Source organism: Euphorbia lathyris, chromosome 10 (genome assembly GCF_963576675.1).
Source record: "Euphorbia lathyris chromosome 10, ddEupLath1.1, whole genome shotgun sequence".
NCBI lineage: Eukaryota > Viridiplantae > Streptophyta > Magnoliopsida > Malpighiales > Euphorbiaceae > Euphorbia > Euphorbia lathyris.
This window is the reverse complement of record NC_088919.1, coordinates 2,680,998-2,703,249: the sequence shown is the minus strand read 5'-3', so window position 1 is coordinate 2,703,249 and position 22,252 is coordinate 2,680,998. Positions and strand designations below refer to the sequence as shown.

The following is a 22,252-nucleotide window of genomic DNA, read 5'->3' as shown; positions in this document are numbered from 1 at the left end:
TAATTTCATGACGAGTCAAACGAACAAAATCCCTGATGCCAACCTGGTCCCAAACACTTGCATACCTCAATTCTAAACGATCTACAAGGTCATTCCACCCAGTGTAACAACGAGGGAATATCAGACCTTTCTTATTCGCAGGAAATTGATAAGTTTCCCTATGAAGGGCTAATTCGGTAGCACTACTCATGGGATAAGGGGGCAAAGGCGAGTTATTTATAGCAACAGGGCTAATAGTAAAGACACTGTCCTGAAATGGGGAGTACAGACACAATCAATCAAAGCCTATGGATGCTACCTTCAAATACATGATCATGAAATTACAAAAATTACCTCCTGCAAGCCAAGGGTTATGCCTAGGCGAGAATCAGCGCGAATGGTGTCAGAATATGAGTTCGCAGCTGTGACAGACAGAGGCAAAATTTCAGCAATACAATTCCATCTCCACGTAAAAGCTCTAAAATTCTTATGTTTTATTCCAGTTCAGTTTATTCTCTCATAAAATGTGATTCTACACACACAAAAGCAAAAGAAAAATCAAAAAGAAAGAAAATAAAGAAGAAAAATAGTTTGCATACCCATGTTTGAGAGACTGAGAGCTTGATCCTGAGTGTTCTTGAGCTTGGGGAAAAGAAAATGGTAGAAACAAAGATAACAAAAAAAAAGAAAAAAAAAGAGTTGTAGATTGATTAAGATAGAGAGTTCCAAGGAATTCAAATTCTAAAATCCTGCAGGATTCTTTTCTCTATTATCTTAAAAAAGAAAAAGTATTTAATGAAACTTCTTTTGTACATAAATTTTATTATTACTAATTCATTTATGCACAAAAGAGGGGGGCAATTGTTGGCCCAAAAAATAAAATAATTATTTTTATGTATATAAAATGCTTGGGCTATGTTTTTAGGATATAGTTTATATTTTCTAGAAAATAATACACGTGTAAGCTAACCTTCAACCCATGAGAGAGTCCGGCACCACGCGGGGCGTGTCCTCAATACGCAGCGCGTAAACAAGGCGTCCAGAGAAATCAACGTCAGAGACTCAAATACGCAGCGCATCCTTCACTTTACGTGGGGCGTACTTTCTTACGCGGGACGCACTTGCCAATACGTCATGCGTAAGACGCATCCGCAGAGTGTTCCAAGATCAGAAGCACAGATACGCAGGGCGTATCCGCCAATACGCAGGGCGTACTCCTTTATGCGGGACGTGACACCAGAGACACCACGCGTAAAAATCATCAATAAAACGCACAAGGCCCAGGAGCCACAACACGCAGGGCGTAGTAGGACATACGCGGGGCGTATCGTCTCTTCCGGAAACAGTCAACGGCAGTTGAGGAAGTTAAGTTAGTTGGAGTGTTAGTTGGAGTTAGTTGAGTTAGTTGATGATGAAAAGACCAAAATACCCTAATACCACTAACTAATTACCAAAATGCCACTTAAAAATACTATAAATAGACCCCCTCCCCTACACTAAAACACACACTCAATCACAACACAAAACCCCTCTCTAAAGGTCCCTTTCAATGTTCTAGTTCTTAGTTTTAAGTTCCTAGTTCTTAAAGTTCTTCAAAGTTCTTTCTTTCGTTCTTCGTTTTTCTTGGTTTTAATCCCTCATTTAGCTTCCTTTAGCTTCAATTCAGGTTCTAAAGCCTTTTTTTCGAGTTTCTCAAATCAAATTAGTGTTTTTAAGTCGTTACTCTGCTCAAGTTTTCAATTAGAGTTTCCTTTCTAAAGTAATTTTCCAGATTCGTCCATCCTTTTTCAAAGCTCAATTCTGTCCATTTAAAGTTATTTTTTGCCTTCGATCCCTTCGACAAAGTTGTTCCTAACGTCCTGAATTTCGATTTAGCCTTTTGATTTATTCAATTCCGTGTCCAGAAACTCCGTTTACAAGCTGATCTTTATACCCCAAATTCTTTTAGCTATTTTGCCCAGATTTTTCCAGATTCAACTAGTCATTTTCAATCTTCAATTTCGTCTATTTACCTTTCGTGTTGGCCTTCGATCCCTTATACAAAGTTATTTCTGACATCCCGAAGTTCAATTTACACTATTTATTTGCCCAATTCCGTGTTCTTAAGCACTCCAACCAAGCTCCCCAAAGTCAAGATTAAATCTACCCCATTTGCCTACCAACGTTTAGTCATTGTACAAGGCACATACCGTACGGGCCCGACCGGTTGCAGTTCTCCAAGGACCTCACGCCGACACCAAAATTCAACATCAATCCGAGATAGCTATTGTGGCTCCGAGTTTGTTGTTGAATTCCAATTTGTTTTATTGTATTTCAATTCTTCGTATTGATTTGTTCGTTCTAATTCAATTGATTGCCTATATGTTTAATATAGAGATTTCTCAATTGTAATTCATTTCCAATTTTATGTATTCAAACCTTTATTCATCAATAAAATACCAATTTTCACCAAATCTTGTGTCAATTTCGCACTTTAAATTCCTTTATTTTCTCGTCTTCAATTTACCCGCATTAGCTTAAATAAAACAATTTATCTAGCAAAGTTTTCATAAACGGCGCTAGAGACCCAAGAGGGACTTTTTCAATCCTTGCGTCCCTCGCCAATCGCTTCGTTCAAGATTTCAAGTTTTGGCGCGTAATTCCATAAACTTAACCGTCTTTAATAATTGAGAAGTAATCTTCTCTGGCACGCCCGCACCCTAACCACACGTGACAAGGTTGAAATTAGCATATTCGCAAAATATCGCTAACAATAATAAATAAAGGAATTATTTTGATTCCATTAATCCTAATTTGATTAGGTTTGTGAATTAAATTAATTAAGAGATAATTAAGATTAGGAGTTTTAATTAGATTAATATACTCCTATTATTATCCAATTAGGTTATTTATTATTATCCTAGATATATTAGATATATTATAAGATAATAATTGGGAATCATATTCCGAATTGAATTCCTATTAAGTAACCTATTCCTATCTAACTAGGGTTTAGATACAAGTGATTATATATACCCCCTCTTCATGTGAATTTCGACTAAGCCTATCCCATCCCCTTATTGTGATTTTGGAAACCTACATTAAGAGAGAGAAAGTGAATTCGCATCCCCTAGTTCGTGGACAAGAATTCATACGGCTTCCGTCAATTGATTAATCTCATTCATCTCCTTTTCTCTTTGATCTTGTGTTGGTTAATTAGAGGCAATCTATTTTGGTTGCATCTCATAAGGGTTGATTTCATCTTAACCTCACCGTGTTATACTTTGTGGTTGGAATCTCGGAGAAGAATTGTGGGCGCTTCTTTAACAACGGTAGATTGTTCATCGAAAGGTATTCCTTCTTATCCCTCTTTATATGAAATAACGATTAACGGATCCTATGGTTAAAAGGAAATAGGCTAAAAATTTATATTTCCGTTGCTATACCTTGGCCTTAATTTCCAACAGGTGGTTTGCCCATGTAAAACGAAGAGCGCTTGATGCGCCGGTTAGGAGGACTGAAGAGTGGCAGAGGGATGTAGTGGTGAGGGGTAGGGGAAGACCTAAGCAAACTTGGAGGAGGGTGATCGAGAGTGATATGAGTTTATTGGGGATTGAGAAAAATATGGTAGTGGATAGGACAGAGTGTAGGGGGAGAATTTGTGTCGCTGATCCGACTTGATTTCACGGTTTTATATGATGGTTCATGTTAGCCGACCCCGAATCATTTCGGGACTAAGGCTTTATTGTTGTTGTTGTAGACACCGACTCGGAGGACCTGTGATGAAAACCTAAAACAAGACGGTTGAAGCGGTTGGTTCCGAGAGTTTTAACCCAAAAAAAAAATATATAATAAAAAACGAGAGGTCAGTAGGAGTCGCGATCGCCGAGTGGACGGCTCGCGAGTGCTCAGCGACGTGGTACGAGCGCCTAGCGATAATCGGCGCGCGCCCGACGACAGTTGGACGTGCGCCCGATAGCGCGGGGCGCACGCCCGACGTCCGCTGGGCGCGCGCCCGACGTCCGCTGGGCGCACGCGCCCGACGGCCGTTGGGCGAACGCCCAACGCCTGTTGGGCGCGCGCCCAACGTTAGTTGGGCGTGCGCCCAACAAGAGTTGGGCGTCCGCCCAACCAAGTTGGGCGTGCGCCCAACAAGAGTTGGGCGTCCGCCCAACCAAGTTGGGCGTTGGCCCAACACAAGTTGGGCGTTCGCCCAACATATGTTGGGCGTCCGCCCAACCTACTTCGGGCGACGCCCAATTTTAATCGGGCGTCGCCCAAAGTTTCCGGGGATCCATGCCTATATAAGGCACGGATCCCCATGCATTTAAGGGAGGGAAATTTTTGGAGCTTTCTCACTCTAGACATTTTTAGAGAGAGAAAGTCAATTTTTTGGAGAAAATATTTTTTTCCCAAAAAAAATCCAAATTTTCCAAAGTTGAATATTTTATCGAAAACACAAAAAACACCGGAAAATCACGATTCGTGGAATCAATCGACTTCGACTGTCAGATACCGATCTTGAGGTATTATCCGAGGACTAGACTCGTTTTATTTTATTTAATTTATTTCCTTTATTTATTTATTTTTATGTTATAGTTTTATTTATTTAGTTATTTATTTATTTATCACGCTTTATTTAATTTTTCGTATTCATTTAATTTTCGCCTCGTGTTAAATAAACGTTCGGTTTTGTTTTGAAATAAAAACCTCGTTTTAATATCCCAATACGAACCGTGATCCGATTCAAAGGTAGTTCGGGATTAAAAAACGTTGTAATTATAAGTTTTTAAAAATTTTCTAAATAACGTTTTAAATAAAAAAAACATCGTTTAGGAACCTCCGTTATAGACTATGATCCATTTTTGGTAGTTCGGAGGTCCAAAACGATAGAATAGATCTAATCCAAAGTGTTTGAATAAATCTGGAAAGTTGTGGACTGTTTCTGTAATTCTCCTTTTTCTGTCACTAACAGCAGATTGGCCGTCGGTAATCTGCTGGAAACCGAAAATCACCCTTTTAAACCATTTTCTCAACTTTTTGGCATTTTAATCCTTTATATATATATGTATAATTATGTAACATGTTGGTAGAAATTATTTTTGAGGTATTTACTTAATAAACTACCTATATACTTACTTATTTTGTATTTTTGATTATGATTTTCATTGATTTGGTTTTGGGTATATATGTATGTATATTCTTGGTTTATCAAATGATGGTTTAGCTATTATTTAGGAAGAGTATTTTCTATATCAAACTTATTTTCTAGTTTTTATGGTTTTCATTGTTTTCACATAGTTATAAGTAGGATAAAAATGTACTCTATTTAATATTTTCACTATCATTTCTTATACCTATATATTTATTACTTATTATCCTCTTATTCATTTTTTTATCATTATTTTTAGACAAAATGCATATATACATGTATATAACCTTTTGTTTTTCTTATTCTTTTGACATTTAGGTGTATGTGTTTTAAATGAGTTTTATTTGGTGAATTTTGAGATTTAATTCATTACTTGTTGTCATTTTATTTACATAAAGGATAATTGAGTGAAAAAGGGGAAAACAAACCACAAAAAGAGAGTTTAATTTGTTTGTTTAAATTAAAGCTTTTCTAGATATTCCTAAAGTGTAAATAACGTTTTCTTGTCATTTTTAAACCATTTCCAAAATATCACGTGTTGAAACCTTAATTCGTTCCAACGACGGATTAAGCGAACCTTGTAATTAAAATCGTGTTGTTGTAAATAATAGAGTTTTGAATCGTTTTCTTACTCAAATGGATTTGTACAAAAATAATTGGACTTGTATGCCTAATCACCTTTTTGGAGTTAAAGTTTTTATTCCACATTTTCAAACATTCGAGTCGTTCCAACGGCGATTCGAGTCGATGTCATGTAAAGTAACGGGGTTTTAAAACGTACCTAAATCGTTCCAACGACGATTAAGGTACGAACCATGTAAATAAACTCGTTTTTGAGGGGAATGAGATTAGCTTAGAGTGAGTGTATAAAGCATAAATCACCTTGTGAATAAATCAATTCTTCCTTCTCCCCCTCTCTCTCCTATGTATCTTTAATTCATGTAAATGTGTGATTCTTTACTAAAGTGGCTTTTAATGACATGCTCAAAACGGTTTTCAAAGCGAGAAAGAAAAGGTTTCAAATGAATTTTAAACTTAAAGAAATATGCGATTAGTCCGTTATCGCCTAACACGCTGAGTAGGAGGCCGGTGGTTCATAACCGGGCGATGTCGGGGTGCCTAGTAGCCTTTCTCCGGAAAGGAGCTAGCCTTCTCGGCTCGTACCTAAGTTTCGCGAACCCTCACCGGTCTCCCGCAAGGGATCGGTGTTCATTTTCCCATTCGTGGGTGGCGACTCTTCCATACTCCGAGCTCCGGTCCTGCCGAGCAGCTTGATTCCACGATTGGTTGCTTTCGGCGCCAATCACCGCTTACGTCGCCATGAGGTGTCCACCCCCTGGTCCGCCCGGGCGAGGCCGTTCGGCACCTTGTCTAACAGTTGTTATATAATTTTATTCAATTTAATCCGATAAATATTGATACCGAAATTCTCCATAGATTTATAAAGCACATCCCAAGATAGCCAATAAATTAATCTTTTATTCTTTTTACCACCCCACCAATATCGACTAATTAACCTTGAATTCCATGGATTCAGATCCGAATGTTCGGAAGGGCCTAAATGATGAAGATTCGATTGCGGTTGCTTTTCTACGGATTAGGATTTCAATGAAGTATATGTGTTATTGTTTTTCTGTATATTTTCTACCTTTAATGGATTTTATTGCTCTTTGTAGTCATTTTTGTCCCATTGTGGATTTTGTAAGCTTTTTTACCTTTTCCGTTTCTTGTTGTAGTTGTTCTTTTCGTATCTAACGAAGATGTAGACATTTTCATAAAAAAAAAACCTTGAATTCCATGTAAAATGAATTCGGCATAAGCAAACATGATATTACATATTAAGGGATATCCTATGCTACTGATTTTATCAATATCTCATTTCCTCCGGTAAATAAGAATTCTCTTCTCAAATAGGAATGCGCAAAATGGAACCGAAAAAAAAATCGAAGTAAATTATAATTTGATTCGATTCGTTTCTTACTTTTCAATAATTTTAATTTTTGATTCGGTCCGATTTGGTTCGGATTTAAACTAGATAAAATTGAAAATAAGATCTTGTATGGATTGTAGTTTTATATTGAGGATGTACATATCAATTTATTTATTTATGGAAAGAGTTACATTCTATTTGATTTATTATCATTACATTCAAAAAGAATAACTAGGTTATGAGAATTATGGTAGTAAGTTTCATATGATAAGATTAAAATTAACTATATATGGCAAGATTATTATACTCAAAATGTAGACTCATTTTTTTAATCGGTGCAATGTATCCGATGTTGACAAATACATATATAATTATGATAATTATATATATTTTTTTTTTTGAAGCCAATTATATATTATACTTATACATATAAATTTATAGTAACTAGTTGAAAACCCGTGTGATGCACGGGTATGAAACTTTTATATAATTTAGATAAATAAATAAATTGATATATTTATTTTTAAATAATTTTATATCATGCTATGAAAAAAATTTATATTATGTATATTTGAAATTAATATATATTTTTTAATGATAATTCAAATTAAATTAATTTTAAAAATAATTCACTACTTTTTTATAGAATTTTACTAAAGATGAATGATTTATTTATTTTTACGAAATTCAATGATTTGTACTTTTTAGGAATTTTAATACATTTTCATATTCCAAATATTCTCTAAAACAATAATAATAAAATAGCAGATTAATTAAAAAATATATTAGAATATAATAAAAAAAATCAAAAATTGAATTAAACTATAATTAAAATTAAATATTATATTTACGATACAAAAGAATTACAATATAGGTTAAACAAAAATTGAATTAAACTACAATTAAAATTAAATATTATATCTACGATATAAAAGAATTACAATCTATGTTAAAATGGAAGCAACATCAATATATTATTCTATAAACTATTACAATCAATACTTTTCTAATGTTGCATATGAAGAAACTTTATCAATTCAATATGTTACATATAAAAAAATAAAATTCGTAAGAATTAGTCACAAATTCATCTTGATGATAATTATTTTGGTTGATGGAATTTCATGATCACCAAGTATTCGAATTCAATTATTCATTCTGCTACAATAACCCAATATATCTAATTGAATCAGTTTAAGATGATGATTTCTACTATTTTCATCTTGTAATATCTCATCAAGACATTCGATCAATTTGTTCTTCATTCTTTCACTATATAGAATATTAGCCATACTCGCAGATATCACTTATTTGACTTCATTAATATTTTCTAATAATTATATATCTTGAATTTTGTAAGTAAGAAAAACAAACAAAAGAATTGAAAAAAAAAATAAAGGGACGAAAAAGATAATTAGGAGAGAACCATCTTCCTCTCGGTTTTTTTTTTTAAATAAGAGAGAATGTAACCATTAATTAAACATTTTATTTTTTCTTAATGAAGTATTAAGTCTATAAATTAATTTTAGTTAAATAGAATTAAATCGCAATTGTAACCACCCAGTATAAAAAAACGTTTTATAATTAATATGTGAAATTAATTATATTAATTAAAATCATTATGCTCAACATTTGAGAATTTGAAGAGATTCAAATAATAATATTTTCTTAATTAATATTTTTCAATAATTTGTCCTATGATCATATTTCATTTTCATCTGTTAAAAACTCTTGAAATACTAACAATTTTGTACGAACCATAATATAATAGTTAAAAATTATATAAGCCAATGTTGCAAAAGCAATTAATATCCATAATTAATTTACATTTTTAGGATTTTGAGCATCAAAATTTATTTGTATTTACCTTGATTTTGAATTCGTATCTAGCATAATCCACATTCTTCAAGAATAAACATCTTATCAAGCATATTAGACGCTTACAATCCCATTGTCTAGAAAATTGGAAAAAAATAACTTCTTGATAATAATAATAATAATATAACATAATTTATATTGAAATAAACTTCATTGTAAGTATAATATTCCAACATCTCTTTAATATTTTATTTAATATGTCTCAAACTTCAATGAACAACTATCGTGTGAAACTTTATATTTATTTGTACCAAAATGCATAAAAATAAAAAATACAATCCATATCAATTAGCTAAACTCAAACTAAAAAAATGAGTGGATTTCAACATGTTCCGAATTAGAAAAATTAATCTAACTTCAATTAAAACTATAAATTGAGTTCATAAATTGAGTTCATATAAAGCCGAAAATCTAAATTTTAGTTAAGAGTTAGCAATCAAAACGATAACACCTAGGAACATATACTAAAAAAGAATACAAATTTACAAAATCTTTATTTTAGTCATTTTGAAAAAAAAAGACAAATAAAAAAGAAAATATGGATAAGGTATCGAGAGGTATGGAACCTGGGTAACGACATAAATGGAATTTCATCTCTGAAAAATGAAACTATAACAACTATTGTTTAATAAAAAGAAAACAACAACACAATTGAGAACAAAAATAACTACAACATATGAAAAAAAATCGAATAATTACCTTGAGAAACATAAGAATTTCTTGTAATTTTTGACACTTTTATGTTTTCCGGTTTTAGTTGTTCATGCATCTTCTATTTCTGTCGGATTTCTTCAATTGAAGCTATCAGTTTGAAAAAACAAAGACAAATAAAAAAGAAAACATGGATAAGATAGCGAGAGGTATAGAACCTGGGTAACAACAGAAATGAATCTAAAAGATGAAACTATAACAACTATTGTTTAATAAAAATAAAACAACAACATAATTGAGAACAAAATAACTACAACATATGAAAAAAAAAATCGAATATTTACCTTCAGAAATATAATACTATCTATCGTGACCAATAAATATAATGGTGGAATACTATCTATCATGCTTTATATAGAAGTTTATTTGTGACTTTTGCATTTCCTTTGCTTTGTGTTTTTTCATCTTGCCGTAACTCTTGCTTTCTTTTATTATTTTAATTAATAGGCTAGTAATTATTTAATATATTATAAATATAAATTTGTTATTTTTAATTAATTAAATATTTATTTTTAATTAATTAAATATTTTTAATCTGATTTTTTACTACGTTGACAACTCATCAAAAAGACCTCTAAAACACTTCTTCTTATTTCTCTCTGCTTCCGTAATTATATATAGTATAGATTACAGAATAAATTATTTTTTGGATAAATAATTACAGAATAAATTATAAGAATCAAAATAGGACATCACATTTTTTTTCTATTTGGTTTCTATTTGCCGATTAATTCTTTCGTTAATTATATTGGAGCAAAGACAACGTTCTTAGACTTACCAATCAGAGTTGGCAAACCTAAATACCAAATACATACACATTTTCGTAGACCTATAATAAAGATCTAATTTTACCGCAATAACCTTCGGAGACACCATTTTTAAAAAATACTTGGTTTTTTCAAAATATATCATATTCTAAAATAGAACGCTTTTCCATACTTGTCTTGTCCAAATTCTTTTTAATAGTCCGTTAAAAGTTAAAGAATCACCGACAAAAAAAAATGTGAAATACTTGAATTAAAACGAGTATCCTTCGCTCTCATTCAGTGACTTGTCTCTCTCATCTTTTTTTTAATATTAGTGGATAATTATTCTACACAAAGTAATAACACATAGGGGAAAATTAGATCCCTTGATGAAGAAAATTAGACCTCTAGAATGCTAAATTTTAAACCTTAAGTGACAAATTGATATTATTTCCAAAATAATTTAGAAGAAAATTATACCTTATCACTAGAATAAAAAATTATTTAGAAAAAAAAAACACTTTTAGGTACTATTTTTTTATTGGAAAATATTGGGTAAGAAAATTTTATGTCGGATAATAAAATATCATCGAAAAACAAAAGAAGTGGTAGGTACCTACTGTTTTCAAAAAGATAAAAACGAATAAAGTAGAATTCTAAAAGTTCAGAAAAACTTTTTTTTGATTTTTATAAATATTTTTGTTAATTAACTAAATTTTTTATTGACTTATTTTTTTTATTTTTTTGAATGAGATTGACTTATTTTTTTTAAGTAAATAAACAACAGAAAATTAGGAAAATATTTTTCCATAAACAAGTAGACTTTAGAGATGAAGGTAGTGTGAGAAGCCCATTGAAGGCCCAATAATAAACAACTTTCCGACTGGATGAGAAAGAAAGAGTGGAAGTATGAGAAAGATAAACACTTGTGAATTAGGGTTCTTGTAGGATCAAACTTCCCCTATTCCCTCTCTCTCTCTCTATCTATATATACGTATTTTACCGGTACAACCCTAAAATCATCAGATCTCGCTCTTAACTAAGAAATCCCCCCTTCAATTTCACAATCAATGGCTCAACCAATGGCGGAGGATACGACGGCCGTGAGATCTACCGGTAGAGTGGTCCGATTCAACGATAAGAAAGGTTTTGGTTTCATCAAGCCTGACGATGGTGGAGACGACCTCTTCGTCCATCATACCAAGATCAAGTCCGAAAGCACTTATCGCTCTCTCACTGAGGACGATTTAGTTGAATTCACTGTTTCCCTCTCTGATAACAAATATCAAGCCATTGATGTAACTGCTCCTGGTGGAGGTCCTGTTCAGACTGGAATTAAGAGAGGGGACGGCCCACCCAAACGCGGCGGTTTTGGTGGATCGTGGAACAGGAGAAATAACGGCGGAGGTTATAGTGCCGGTTGTTATAACTGTGGTAACCCTGGGCATATTGCTAGGGAGTGTAATAATCGAGGAAGTAGTGATAATAACAGTGGTGGTGGTGGTGGCGGTGGTGGATGTTATAAATGCGGTGAAACAGGGCATTTTGCGAGGGATTGTCAGCGGCCGAATAATGGTAGCGGCGGTGGTGGCGGAGGCGGGTCTAACGGTGCTTGCTTTAGCTGTGGAGGCTTTGGCCATATGGCGAGGGATTGTCCGGGAGGTAGTGGTGCGTGCTATAATTGTGGAGGATTTGGACATATGGCTAGGGACTGCACGAGTGCTAGAGGACCTGGAAGGTATGGAGGAGGAGGAGGTGGCGGCGGTGGTGGTGGCAATGGTGGATGCTTCAACTGTGGGAAGGAAGGCCATTTTGCTAGAGAATGCCCTAACAATTCTTGATTTCCAGAAAAAGAGTAATAGTACATATTTCTCTTCTTTGGTTGTTATCTTTGTGGGTTTATTTTTGTGGGGTTTTGCCTTTTCTTTTTTGGAAAAAATCAATTTATACATAGGATTGTGTTGATCCTAGTTGGTAATCCTCAGTTTGATGGAGGAAATTTTCCGAATTTTGGAGGATACATATGGTGGTTCGGATAAATTAGGCTTTGATGGCATTGACAGTCTGATAATTCTAATTAATTAAGATGGTTTAATTTTTTTTTTATCAAGTGTGAAAGATGGCTCCCTTTACATATGTATTGGTGCATTGATAACCTCTTACCAGAAGTTCAATTTGGGATCTTGTATATCTATTTGGCTATAAGTTCTTGGCTCTGCGTTGTCTTGGTTTTGTCTAATTAAACTTTCTTAAATTATATTCGCATCTTTGTTGGGATTTATTAGGAAAAAGTGTGGAAGATAGTTCCTTTTACATATGCTATGTTGCACTGAAACTCTTCTTCATTTGATTTACAGCTTTTCGTGCCCGTCTCTGTTGCTTTTCAGCTTCCATTACCATTTCCTATCTAAATTTTCTTAGAAACAACCTTTCTAGGTGTCTGTTTCCGTTTCTGTTTGCATTTCTGTTTCCGTGCAACATATTACATATGTATTGGTGCATTGACAACCTGTTACCAGAAGTTCAATTTGGCTCTTCATTGTCTTGGTTTTGTCTGATTAAGTTATGATTTATTAGATAGTGATAGCTATGTTGTACGGGTTTTGTGTCCGTTTCTGTTTCTTTTCTGTTTCCATTATCGTTTCCCTAGCTAATTTTTCTTAGAAATAACATTTCCCGGTATACATTTCCGTTTCATTTTCTGTTTCTGTTTCTGTTTCTGTGCAATATAGAGTGAAAGTAATCACAGTTACCACTGCTACTGTTGGAGTTATCCTTAATTGTTTGAATTAATGAGACATTTGAGAATGCCATAAACATTAGGTGTAGAGTTTGATTATGTTCAATAATTATAGTAGAGTTTGGTTATGGTATTTTGACTCTTCAATAATTATAGTAGAGTTTGGTTAAGAGTTTTTGACTCTTCATGTTAGAGCAGTTCTGTTAAGAGTTTTTGTTTAGGAAGTTGCAAGTCTTGGCGGTCAATTATTTTGTTTAGAATGTTTTCATCAATAGGAGCTGACTTATTGTTGCTGTTTTTTTACAGACAATTGTTAGGAGTTTAGTTATATATAGTGATGCATAAATAACTGAGAAACTTGTGGGAATTGGGACAGGTTATACATGAAAATGTCATTTTTTTTTGGCAACTAGACAATGAACAAATTAAAATCATTCTTTTGATTTTGTTGCTGTGAAGCATATCGTAGAGCAAATTAGTGTATGAATCTGGGAGAAAGTGGGTAATGTTCCTCACCTGTTACATCGTGGGAAACTTGGTGGAAAGAACAGATAGATCGATGATGTTTGTTTGTTTGCATAAAATGCAATTCTACAGGCATGTGGAATTTTTTGGTGCAAAGTAATTAGAATATGTGAGACATGTCTAGATATAAAGGCTGTAGTAGATGCTCTCTACAGCAGTAATTGGCGAAGTAATGAATGAGCTTGGATTAGGCTTCATGTATGATTTGGTTGGAGTTTTCCTCATTTGTATTCCTCAACCTGGTGTTTTTGTTTGCAGCACATGAGGTGATTCTATTTCTGCAATCTGAATCTCGGGTTGACCTCACTTGTCAAAACATGAAATTGCACATGAAAAAAACAATCTTTCAGTAATGAGATTTGAAATTGCATCATTTAGTCAACATTAGGTTTAAAGTTGCATTGTTTTGTATCCGGAGGTAAAATATGCTCTCTTCCTGTCATCATATGGTTAAATTTGTACTTTGATTGGATGAAGGGTTGGGAGGGGTTAATAAAGGAATAGAAATGGTAGGAAAGTAAATGAACAAGAGGAATACATCGAAAAAAGGAATACATCGAGAAGAAGCAAATGGACAAGGCTGAGTAAGTCACCGAAGTTGAGAAGATCGCCAGAGTTGGTTGGGTGTTTTTAAACATTCAAAACAAACGCTCATTAATCTCAGACATGAATCTCAAGCAAGAACGTTTTATTATTCGAACAAAACATTAGCAGCCAGCCTTTTTTTCACTTGTTAGCAACCAATAATGTAAACGAAACATTGGCAAACAATCTTTGTTCACTCGTTTTCTACAGAATTCTATTCCACTAGATTTTGAGGCAATCATTTAGTTTTATACTGTACTTTGAATTTTACCATCGACAATCATCTTATTCATCCAAAATTACCTGAGAATTTATATATGTACACATAAAGCTTAAAGAACAGATTGAAGTTAGAATAAACCAGTGTACCTGTCTGCTGAATTAACGCCATCCTTTGGTTTGTAAATCTGGAAGGAAGCTTTGAAGCTATTAATAAGGCTTGCAAATCTGAATAACGATTTTATATTAAAATTGTATGGAAAGTATGTCGACATTATTTGGCTAAAGTGTCCACATATATAATGGCTTAAGTTGTTTTATATATCTATTTTGATACACCAAATGCTTCCCATAAGTAAGGAGACAGGAACTACATCTATCTGGAAAACTATCTAATGGTTAGCTAACAACCATTGACATAAAAAAGTTGTGGCAAATCAAAATTGACATACGTACCTGTATTAAGCGGCGAATGCATAATTGGTCCGTTAGGAGTTCAATTTTAGGTATGAGTGCATAAGTTTTTTTTTTTTTTTTTTGCCAAATCGAACTTGTTCAATTTTTTCTTTTGGTATATATATATGTCGTCTTCTGAGTGATTTAGAACTAATTTTTTCGTAGCACTATAAAACTTTTCAAAATTAAGTTAGAATTGGACTATAAAAGTAAGATTAAACAACTAAGATTAAACAATTTTGAACTAGTCTTAGACAAAAATGCTTTCATCTTCCTCATTCCTTCATCTTCTTCCTCATCTCTTTCATCCATTTCAGAGAGCAGTTCTGCCTTTCATGGCTTCCATAGCTTCCTCCCTTCTTGACCTCCCTTTCTCTCTTCTTTTCTCTATCAAATCCGAATAGCTAATCTTTCCTTCGTGATCGCCGCTTCTCTTCTCGTTTCTTTTTTCCAATTTCGCTGAACTTCAAAACTTAAATCGGAGAACCTCGTCCGCGGTAGCAAATTATTCCGCCAGCTAGCCCTTCCGATCGGCTGCGCTGCTCCTCGATGGCGCCGATTACGTGATGGCTCCTTCCTCTTTAGAAAAACGTCAACATCCACGTTTATTCTGAGGTGGGAACTTTTCTAACCCTCTTGATTTTTTAAAGTCTGAAACCAACTAGATATTGGAGCAATCTCAAGTTGTTTGTTGTAATTTCATTTAATTGTTTTTTCTTCTATGGCAAAGAGTTGTATTCTTGTTAACTTAAACTTTACAACTGTTAATTGTTTTTGGTTGATTGTTGGTTCTAATTAACTGTTATTTTTGGTTCAGATCTGTCGATGATGGAGGTTTGCGGTTCCGACAACCCGAGTTTAGAAGGCAGAGTTGGAAACAAAATATGATGTGTATTTATTGATTTTTTGCTTTTCATATATGTATAAGATGATGTATATAAGATGTATTAGGAATTTGTCAATGATTAATGAAAATAGTTTAGGTTTATGCGATGCGAAACTATACATCCCATTGAAACTCTGTATTTTCAACAAAATCTCGTAATACTGCACTTTTCTGCAATTCCTGACATTTGTCGTATCATGATAAAATGCGACAAACGCGACAAGCTCATACTATTGAAGTTTGTCTTATCAATGATAAAATGCGACAAACGCGACAAGCTCATTCTATTGAAGTTTGTCTTATCAATGATAAAATGCGACAACATGACAAATTCATGCGACTGAAGTTTGTCGCATCATGATAAAAGGTGATAGACGCGACAAGCTCGTACTACTGAAGTTTGTCGCATCATGATAAAATGCGACAGACGCGACAAACTCGTACTACTGGAGTGTCGTATTATGATAAAATGCGACAGACACGACAACATTAGAAACACTACACCGTTGCCGCATTAGGTTGAAATGTGAAAGATGCGACAAATGTCGGGAATTGCAGAAAAGTGCAGTATCACAAGAATTTGTTGAAAATGCAGAGTTTCAATGGTTGTATGGTTTCGAATTGCATAAACCTAAACTATTTTCATCAATCCTTGACATATACAACTAGCTGGCGGAATAATTTGCTTTCGTGGAGGAGCTTCCCCGATTTAAGTCTTGAAGTTCAACGAAATTAGGGAAAAGAAACGAGAAGAGAAGCGGCGGTCACGAAGGAAAGATTAGTTATTCGGATTTGGCAGAGAAAAGAAGAGAGAAAGAGAGATTGATAAGGGAGGAAGCTATGGAAGCCATGGAAGGTGGAGCTGCTTTCTTAAATGAAAGAAAGAAATGAGGAAGAAAATGAATGAATGAGGAAGATGAGGATAGTTTTGTCCAAATGTAGTAAAAATGTCTAGATTTATAAGATGCTATAAACTATCAAAATGGATCAGATTTGTAATTAACCCTATAACATAACATATTAACGAGATTCATAACTAAGAAGAATATTTTGTTAATAATAACTGAAAATTAACTCAACTTTCTTTTTTTTTTGAATCAAACAGACAATGTATTAATGGGCCAAATTTTGACAATATTGTAACAATAAATCGGAAATAGAACTCGATAATAACTCAACTTTCAAATATTAAAGTAAAATTGATTTGATTTATATATATTATGAATATAATTATACTATTTATAAAACATTAAAGATAAAATTGCGTTTAATAATCAACATTAGGATATTTTTTCACGTTATCCCTATAATTAATTTCCTTTCCAACAAATAGAAGCTAAGCATAGTAAAGAGTCGGTTGCTTGTGTAATACAAGTGAATATAGCTTCTGCAGATATTTCTCAATTCTTTATGTGCTTTTATTTTTGTAGATAAATATTATTATTATTATTTTATCTTTGTACGGTGGAGATTAATATTTATATTAATTAAATAATTATTAAGAGCAAGCTCTTCCAGCATTTCAAAGGACACTGCAAAAGAAAAACTCAGAACATAAGAATAACTCTGGGCTCATCCTGCAACTTGCATCCTTTATTTCAAGCGGTCAAGCTTTTTTACTAATTAAATTAACTTCTTCTTTTTTATTTTCAAAATTCTCTCTAGTTTTCGTGTGACCAATCAAATAAAATCTGAAGCTGAATTGAAATTAATGAATAAATAATGTGCTGCCAGCCAAATTGCACATGACCTCTTCAAATTGGATGCTCTTGCCGCCCTTTTCTGTACCTCCTCACCCAAAGGTTACCTCATACTCACCGTTTTGTATCCTTCCAATAATCCCTTACTTATTTTAATATTAATATTATATCATTTCGATCCTTTACTTTACTTGTTCTTTTCTATACTATTCTTTCATAATATTTGACCTCCCTGAATTTTGTTACCTAATAAGAAATCTTTATTGCACCGAATCATTTTTTTTTTTCACAATTCATTTTTAAATTTATTTATTTCTATTAGTTTTATAAATTCCCAATTTTAAACTTAATACCGAATTAGTATGAGTCGATCTTTATCCAACTCATACTTAACTCAAAGAGTCTTATATATATTATTGGTCATCTTTACTTGCAAGCAGTTTGTTAATTTATTTATGAACTTTACTTGTGAGTAATTTATTGGTCATCTTTATTTACAAGCAGTTTGTTAATTTATTTATGAACTTTAATTTATTGGTCATCTTTACTTGCAAGCAGTTTGTTAATTTATTTATGAACTTTACTTGTAAATAATTATAAATCTATTTTTAAATATTATAATTGAGTTTGTATATAAATTTATTCACAAACCTATAATCGAATCTGATTACGAGTTTTCGAATTAAATTTCATCATAAATGAATCAAACTTCAAAATCATACTCAAACTCTCGTTCATTTATAAATCAAGTCGAACACAAATAACTCGTACTCATTTACAACCCTAGATCATAGGGTGCCTTATCCAAAATTTTCATGTATAATAAAATTTTATTTATAAGAAAAGAAATTAATTGATTCCGTTATAGTTAAGGAAACATACAGAAAAATACAAAATAATAACACAAAATAGAGTAATAAACCGACCTTATGCTCTGGTCTCAGTTTCATGTGCTTTGTTTCTCAAATTTATAAATAGGTCCCCTTTCCCCATACTTCCTACACACCATTTCTACTTTCCATCCTCTCCTCTTTTTATCCTCTTCTTTTTTCCATAATCTTCTATATATAATCTTCTATATATTGCATAAACCCGAAAACTCTTTTTCATTAGCGTTTTCCATTTCAATTTTCTCATATCCGTTTCTGTTTCCGTCCAATATAATGGAATTCCGTTATATTTTCTTCCTTTCTAATTTCCTCCTAATATTTCCATTCACATATTCATCAACATTCACAATTTCAAACAAGTGCACCTACACCGTCTGGCCGGGAATACTCTCAAACGCCGGCACTTCTCAACTCCCAACCACCGGCTTCGCTCTTCAACCCGGCGAATCCAATTCCTTCCCCGTCCCACCCTCCTGGTCCGGCCGTCTATGGGGCCGGACTCTCTGCACTCAAGACCCTACCACTTCTAAATTCTCTTGCATAACCGGCGATTGCGGCTCCTCTACTATCCAATGCTCAGGCGACGGCGCCGCCCCTCCTGCCACCCTCGCCGAATTCACTCTCAACGGAGCTAACGGTCTTGATTTCTACGATGTTAGTCTTGTTGATGGATATAATCTTCCGATGTTAATTGCACCGGCTGGAGGTACGGCCGGGAATTGCTCGATGACGGGGTGTGCGGCGGAGTTGAATAGTGGCTGCCCGTCGGAGCTGAAGGTGGTGGAGAGTGGGAACGGAGAGAGCGTGGCGTGTAGGAGCGCGTGTGAGGCGTTTGGGGATCCGAAATATTGCTGTAGCGGAGAGTTTTCGAATCCGGATACTTGTAAACCGTCGTCGTATTCGGAATTCTTCAAAAATGCTTGCCCTCGCTCTTATAGCTATGCTTATGATGATGGTACTAGTACCTTTACCTGCGCCGGAGCTGATTATGTCATCACTTTTTGTCCTTCTCCGGCTTCCACCAGGTATTATAAACTCTCTAATATTTCTACTTACACCTCCAAACTATTGATATGCTATCAATTTGGTCCTAATGTTTAAGATACTCTAGTTTAGGGGTAAATTACAATAATGACCACTGAAGTTTTGGATAAGGTTAAAAAAGGTCAAGTTTTGATAAAGTCATTGATTTTTTTCCCAGTAAAATTATTTCAACCAGTTTAGATGAATTTTTTTACTGAAATATTAACACAACAACTATATTGAAAAGAATTCTGTTATATATAACATGTAGTCACGTAGAAACCATATGCATGCCATGTAATGTATATATTAGAGGTAGTAATTTTGTATTCGTGTAAAAAAATTATTGTGTCAAAATTATATTATTTCATATATATGTTTTATATGATTATATATGAAATAATACAGAAAATGATTTTCGTATCATGTTAATCGGATTAGTTTTGTAAATTGTATTTTTGTATAAAAAATCGCCACCTCTTATACATATATATATTATTGTCACGTAACGGTTTCAGGTAGTTATTAAGTAAATAATAAATATAATTTTTTATTATTTTTTACTGCTATCTAACTATCATATTAAGCTTAATCATTTTGAACGTGATTGTCATATTATTGTTTAGGTAACTTAATAACTACTTGAAACCGTTACGTGACAATAATATATATATTGTAAATTGTATTTTCGTATAAAAAATCACCACCTTTTATATATATTGTTGTCACGTAACAGTTTCAAGTAGTTATTAAATAAATAATAAATATTATTTTATTATTTTTTACTGTTATCTAATTATCATATTATATTATATATAAAACTTACTCATTTTAAACGTGACTGTTATATTACTATTTATGTAAATTTTTCTATATTGGAATTATTTTATGGGATAAGGTACCAAAATAGGCCTAAGGTTTTTGGGGAAGTATCAATTTAGGCTCAACGTTATATAGAAATTTAGGAGTTAAAATAATTAGTATTCTTGCCCATTAAAACCTTATATTTGTTTTTCATCAACCATTCCATGACTCCTAAATTTCATGGCCCATGGAACATATGCAAACTAAAAGTAATTGAATATCCACAATATTTCGAACACTAGTTAAAATAATATTGATATTTGTCAGTGTTATAATAACGTTGAGCCTAAATTGGTACTTCCCCAAAAACTTTAGACCTATTTTGGCACCTTACTCCTTATTTTATTGAAACAGAATAAAATTAGGTGATTTTTTTTTTAAGCTAACTTCAAATTTTAATGACAATCGATAAAACTAATTCTTAGTTTAGGAGCAGATGGTCAGTGATAATGTTGATGACTGAATGGTCAATGACGGTTAATTCGATTAATTTCGGCCGGTGTATTTTTCTTTTTATAAAACTCAAATGTGAATACATAACAAAAGAAAAAACAAAAATGAAATATAGAAGCAAAATATTAATTGTAAAGGACAATCAAAATAATAATTGTTACTTAAAGAAATATATAAAAGGTCTGTCAAGGGGACCATTCTCTACTGAATCCTTGACAATATTATGGCTAGCACGTCTCATTTATTAATTATTATTATTATTATTATTTTTGTTTGTGTATATCTTTATAGGTTAATTAAGGTTGACATAATATGTGATATCTAGTTAATGTTTTTTCATAAAATTTAAAATGTGAAATTGCAGTTTGAAGTCTGCGAATGGGCAGGATCCCGAAGCCGTGCAAGTTTCCGGCGATATTCATAGGACGTCAACTCATGTCATTGCTGGATTCCTCACTGTTACGTCGATTCTTTGGCAACTATTTTCTTTATAAGTTGTCCGATTATTCGATTCAATGCTCTTCAAATATGCCTGGTTATTTGATTCGATGCTCGCGGAAAAATGCTCTATACGAAATTCAAATTCTATTCCTAAACCCATCCAATTCGTTCGGAGAAGGCATAGTTCAATTTTTTGGGGAAGGGTAACCTTAGCAGAAATAGAAAATTTTTAGGACAACCTTTTTAGTTTAATTTATATATATGTGTAAGGTGCAAAGATGTGATGGAAATGGCAATGCAAGGTCAAACCCACGTCAGCATCCATGTTTCTGAGTTGGACAAGCACACTCTAGATTGGGACATACACATTTCTAGTAAACATTTTAGGACAAGTTTGTTTGCTTCAATTTTTTTATTATTAAATTAATATTTTTGGTTTTATTTTTTTTAATTATAATTAAGTTTATTAATTTTGGGCATACCAAAGAATCATTTTCGCATCATTACCAAATTTCAAAATTTAATATAAAAATCACTTAAATTTACACTTTTTAATACTATAACTATTAATTTTCACTTAAAATTTCAGTTAGAGAAAAAATTTAAAGTGCTCTGACCCGACGAAACAATTAATTTCACAAATATACATTTTTTCTCTATACTAATACTAATTATAAGTGGTATGCAAATGATTTTTATTAGTCAAATATATTATTCCAATAGTACTATAAATTTTCTCAACCGTTGACGACTTTAAAATTGAAATCTTCAAAAATTAAACCTTTTTAGAACTATATTTTCCATATAACCATGTTCTTTTTTATTTAAAAAAATCACTATTTGGAAAGATTTTTTCTCTAAACTTTCACTCTCTCTCCTGATAAAAAAAAAAAGCAGTTAAATGACTTCAAAAATAAAAAAGTTAAATAATTAAAGTTGCTTAAACTATTATTAATTCTTAAAAATATTTATCTTGAAATGATCAAGTGTTAGTCTAAAGCATTAATTGACTTTCACTCTCTTCTCCTCCAGATTATTTATCCTCTCTTCTTTTGGAAGATGTTGTGGGGGTTAGCTTCCCTAGGCTAATCCCGA

At 32.9% G+C, this 22,252-nt stretch overlaps 2 protein-coding genes across 2 annotated transcripts; both read left to right on the top strand.

Annotated features, from left to right (window-relative positions):
• The first annotated feature begins 11,222 nt into the window (after nt 1–11,222).
• Nucleotides 11,223–12,485, top strand: LOC136208790 (cold shock protein 1). The gene has a single exon (XM_066000017.1). The coding sequence runs from the start codon at nt 11,446–11,448 to the stop codon at nt 12,214–12,216; it is 771 nt and encodes a 256-aa protein (XP_065856089.1). The 5' UTR covers nt 11,223–11,445; the 3' UTR covers nt 12,217–12,485.
• Nucleotides 12,486–18,447: 5,962 nt separating this feature from the next.
• LOC136208789 (thaumatin-like protein 1) lies at nt 18,448–21,598 on the top strand. The gene is made up of 2 exons (XM_066000016.1): nt 18,448–19,401; nt 21,081–21,598. The coding sequence occupies exons 1-2, from the start codon at nt 18,650–18,652 to the stop codon at nt 21,208–21,210; spliced, it is 882 nt and encodes a 293-aa protein (XP_065856088.1). The 5' UTR covers nt 18,448–18,649; the 3' UTR covers nt 21,211–21,598.
• The last annotated feature ends 654 nt before the right edge of the window (nt 21,599–22,252 follow it).

What these genes read in the sequence shown, in the direction of transcription:
- LOC136208790 (XM_066000017.1), top strand. Translation starts at nt 11,446, where the DNA reads ATGGCTCAACCAATGGCGGAGGATACGACGGCCGTGAGATCTACCGGT.
- LOC136208789 (XM_066000016.1), top strand. Translation starts at nt 18,650, where the DNA reads ATGGAATTCCGTTATATTTTCTTCCTTTCTAATTTCCTCCTAATATTT. An exon ending in CCTTCTCCGGCTTCCACCAG is followed by an intron (nt 19,402 to 21,080) that starts GTATTATAAACT and finishes GTGAAATTGCAG; the next exon opens with TTTGAAGTCTGCGAATGGGC.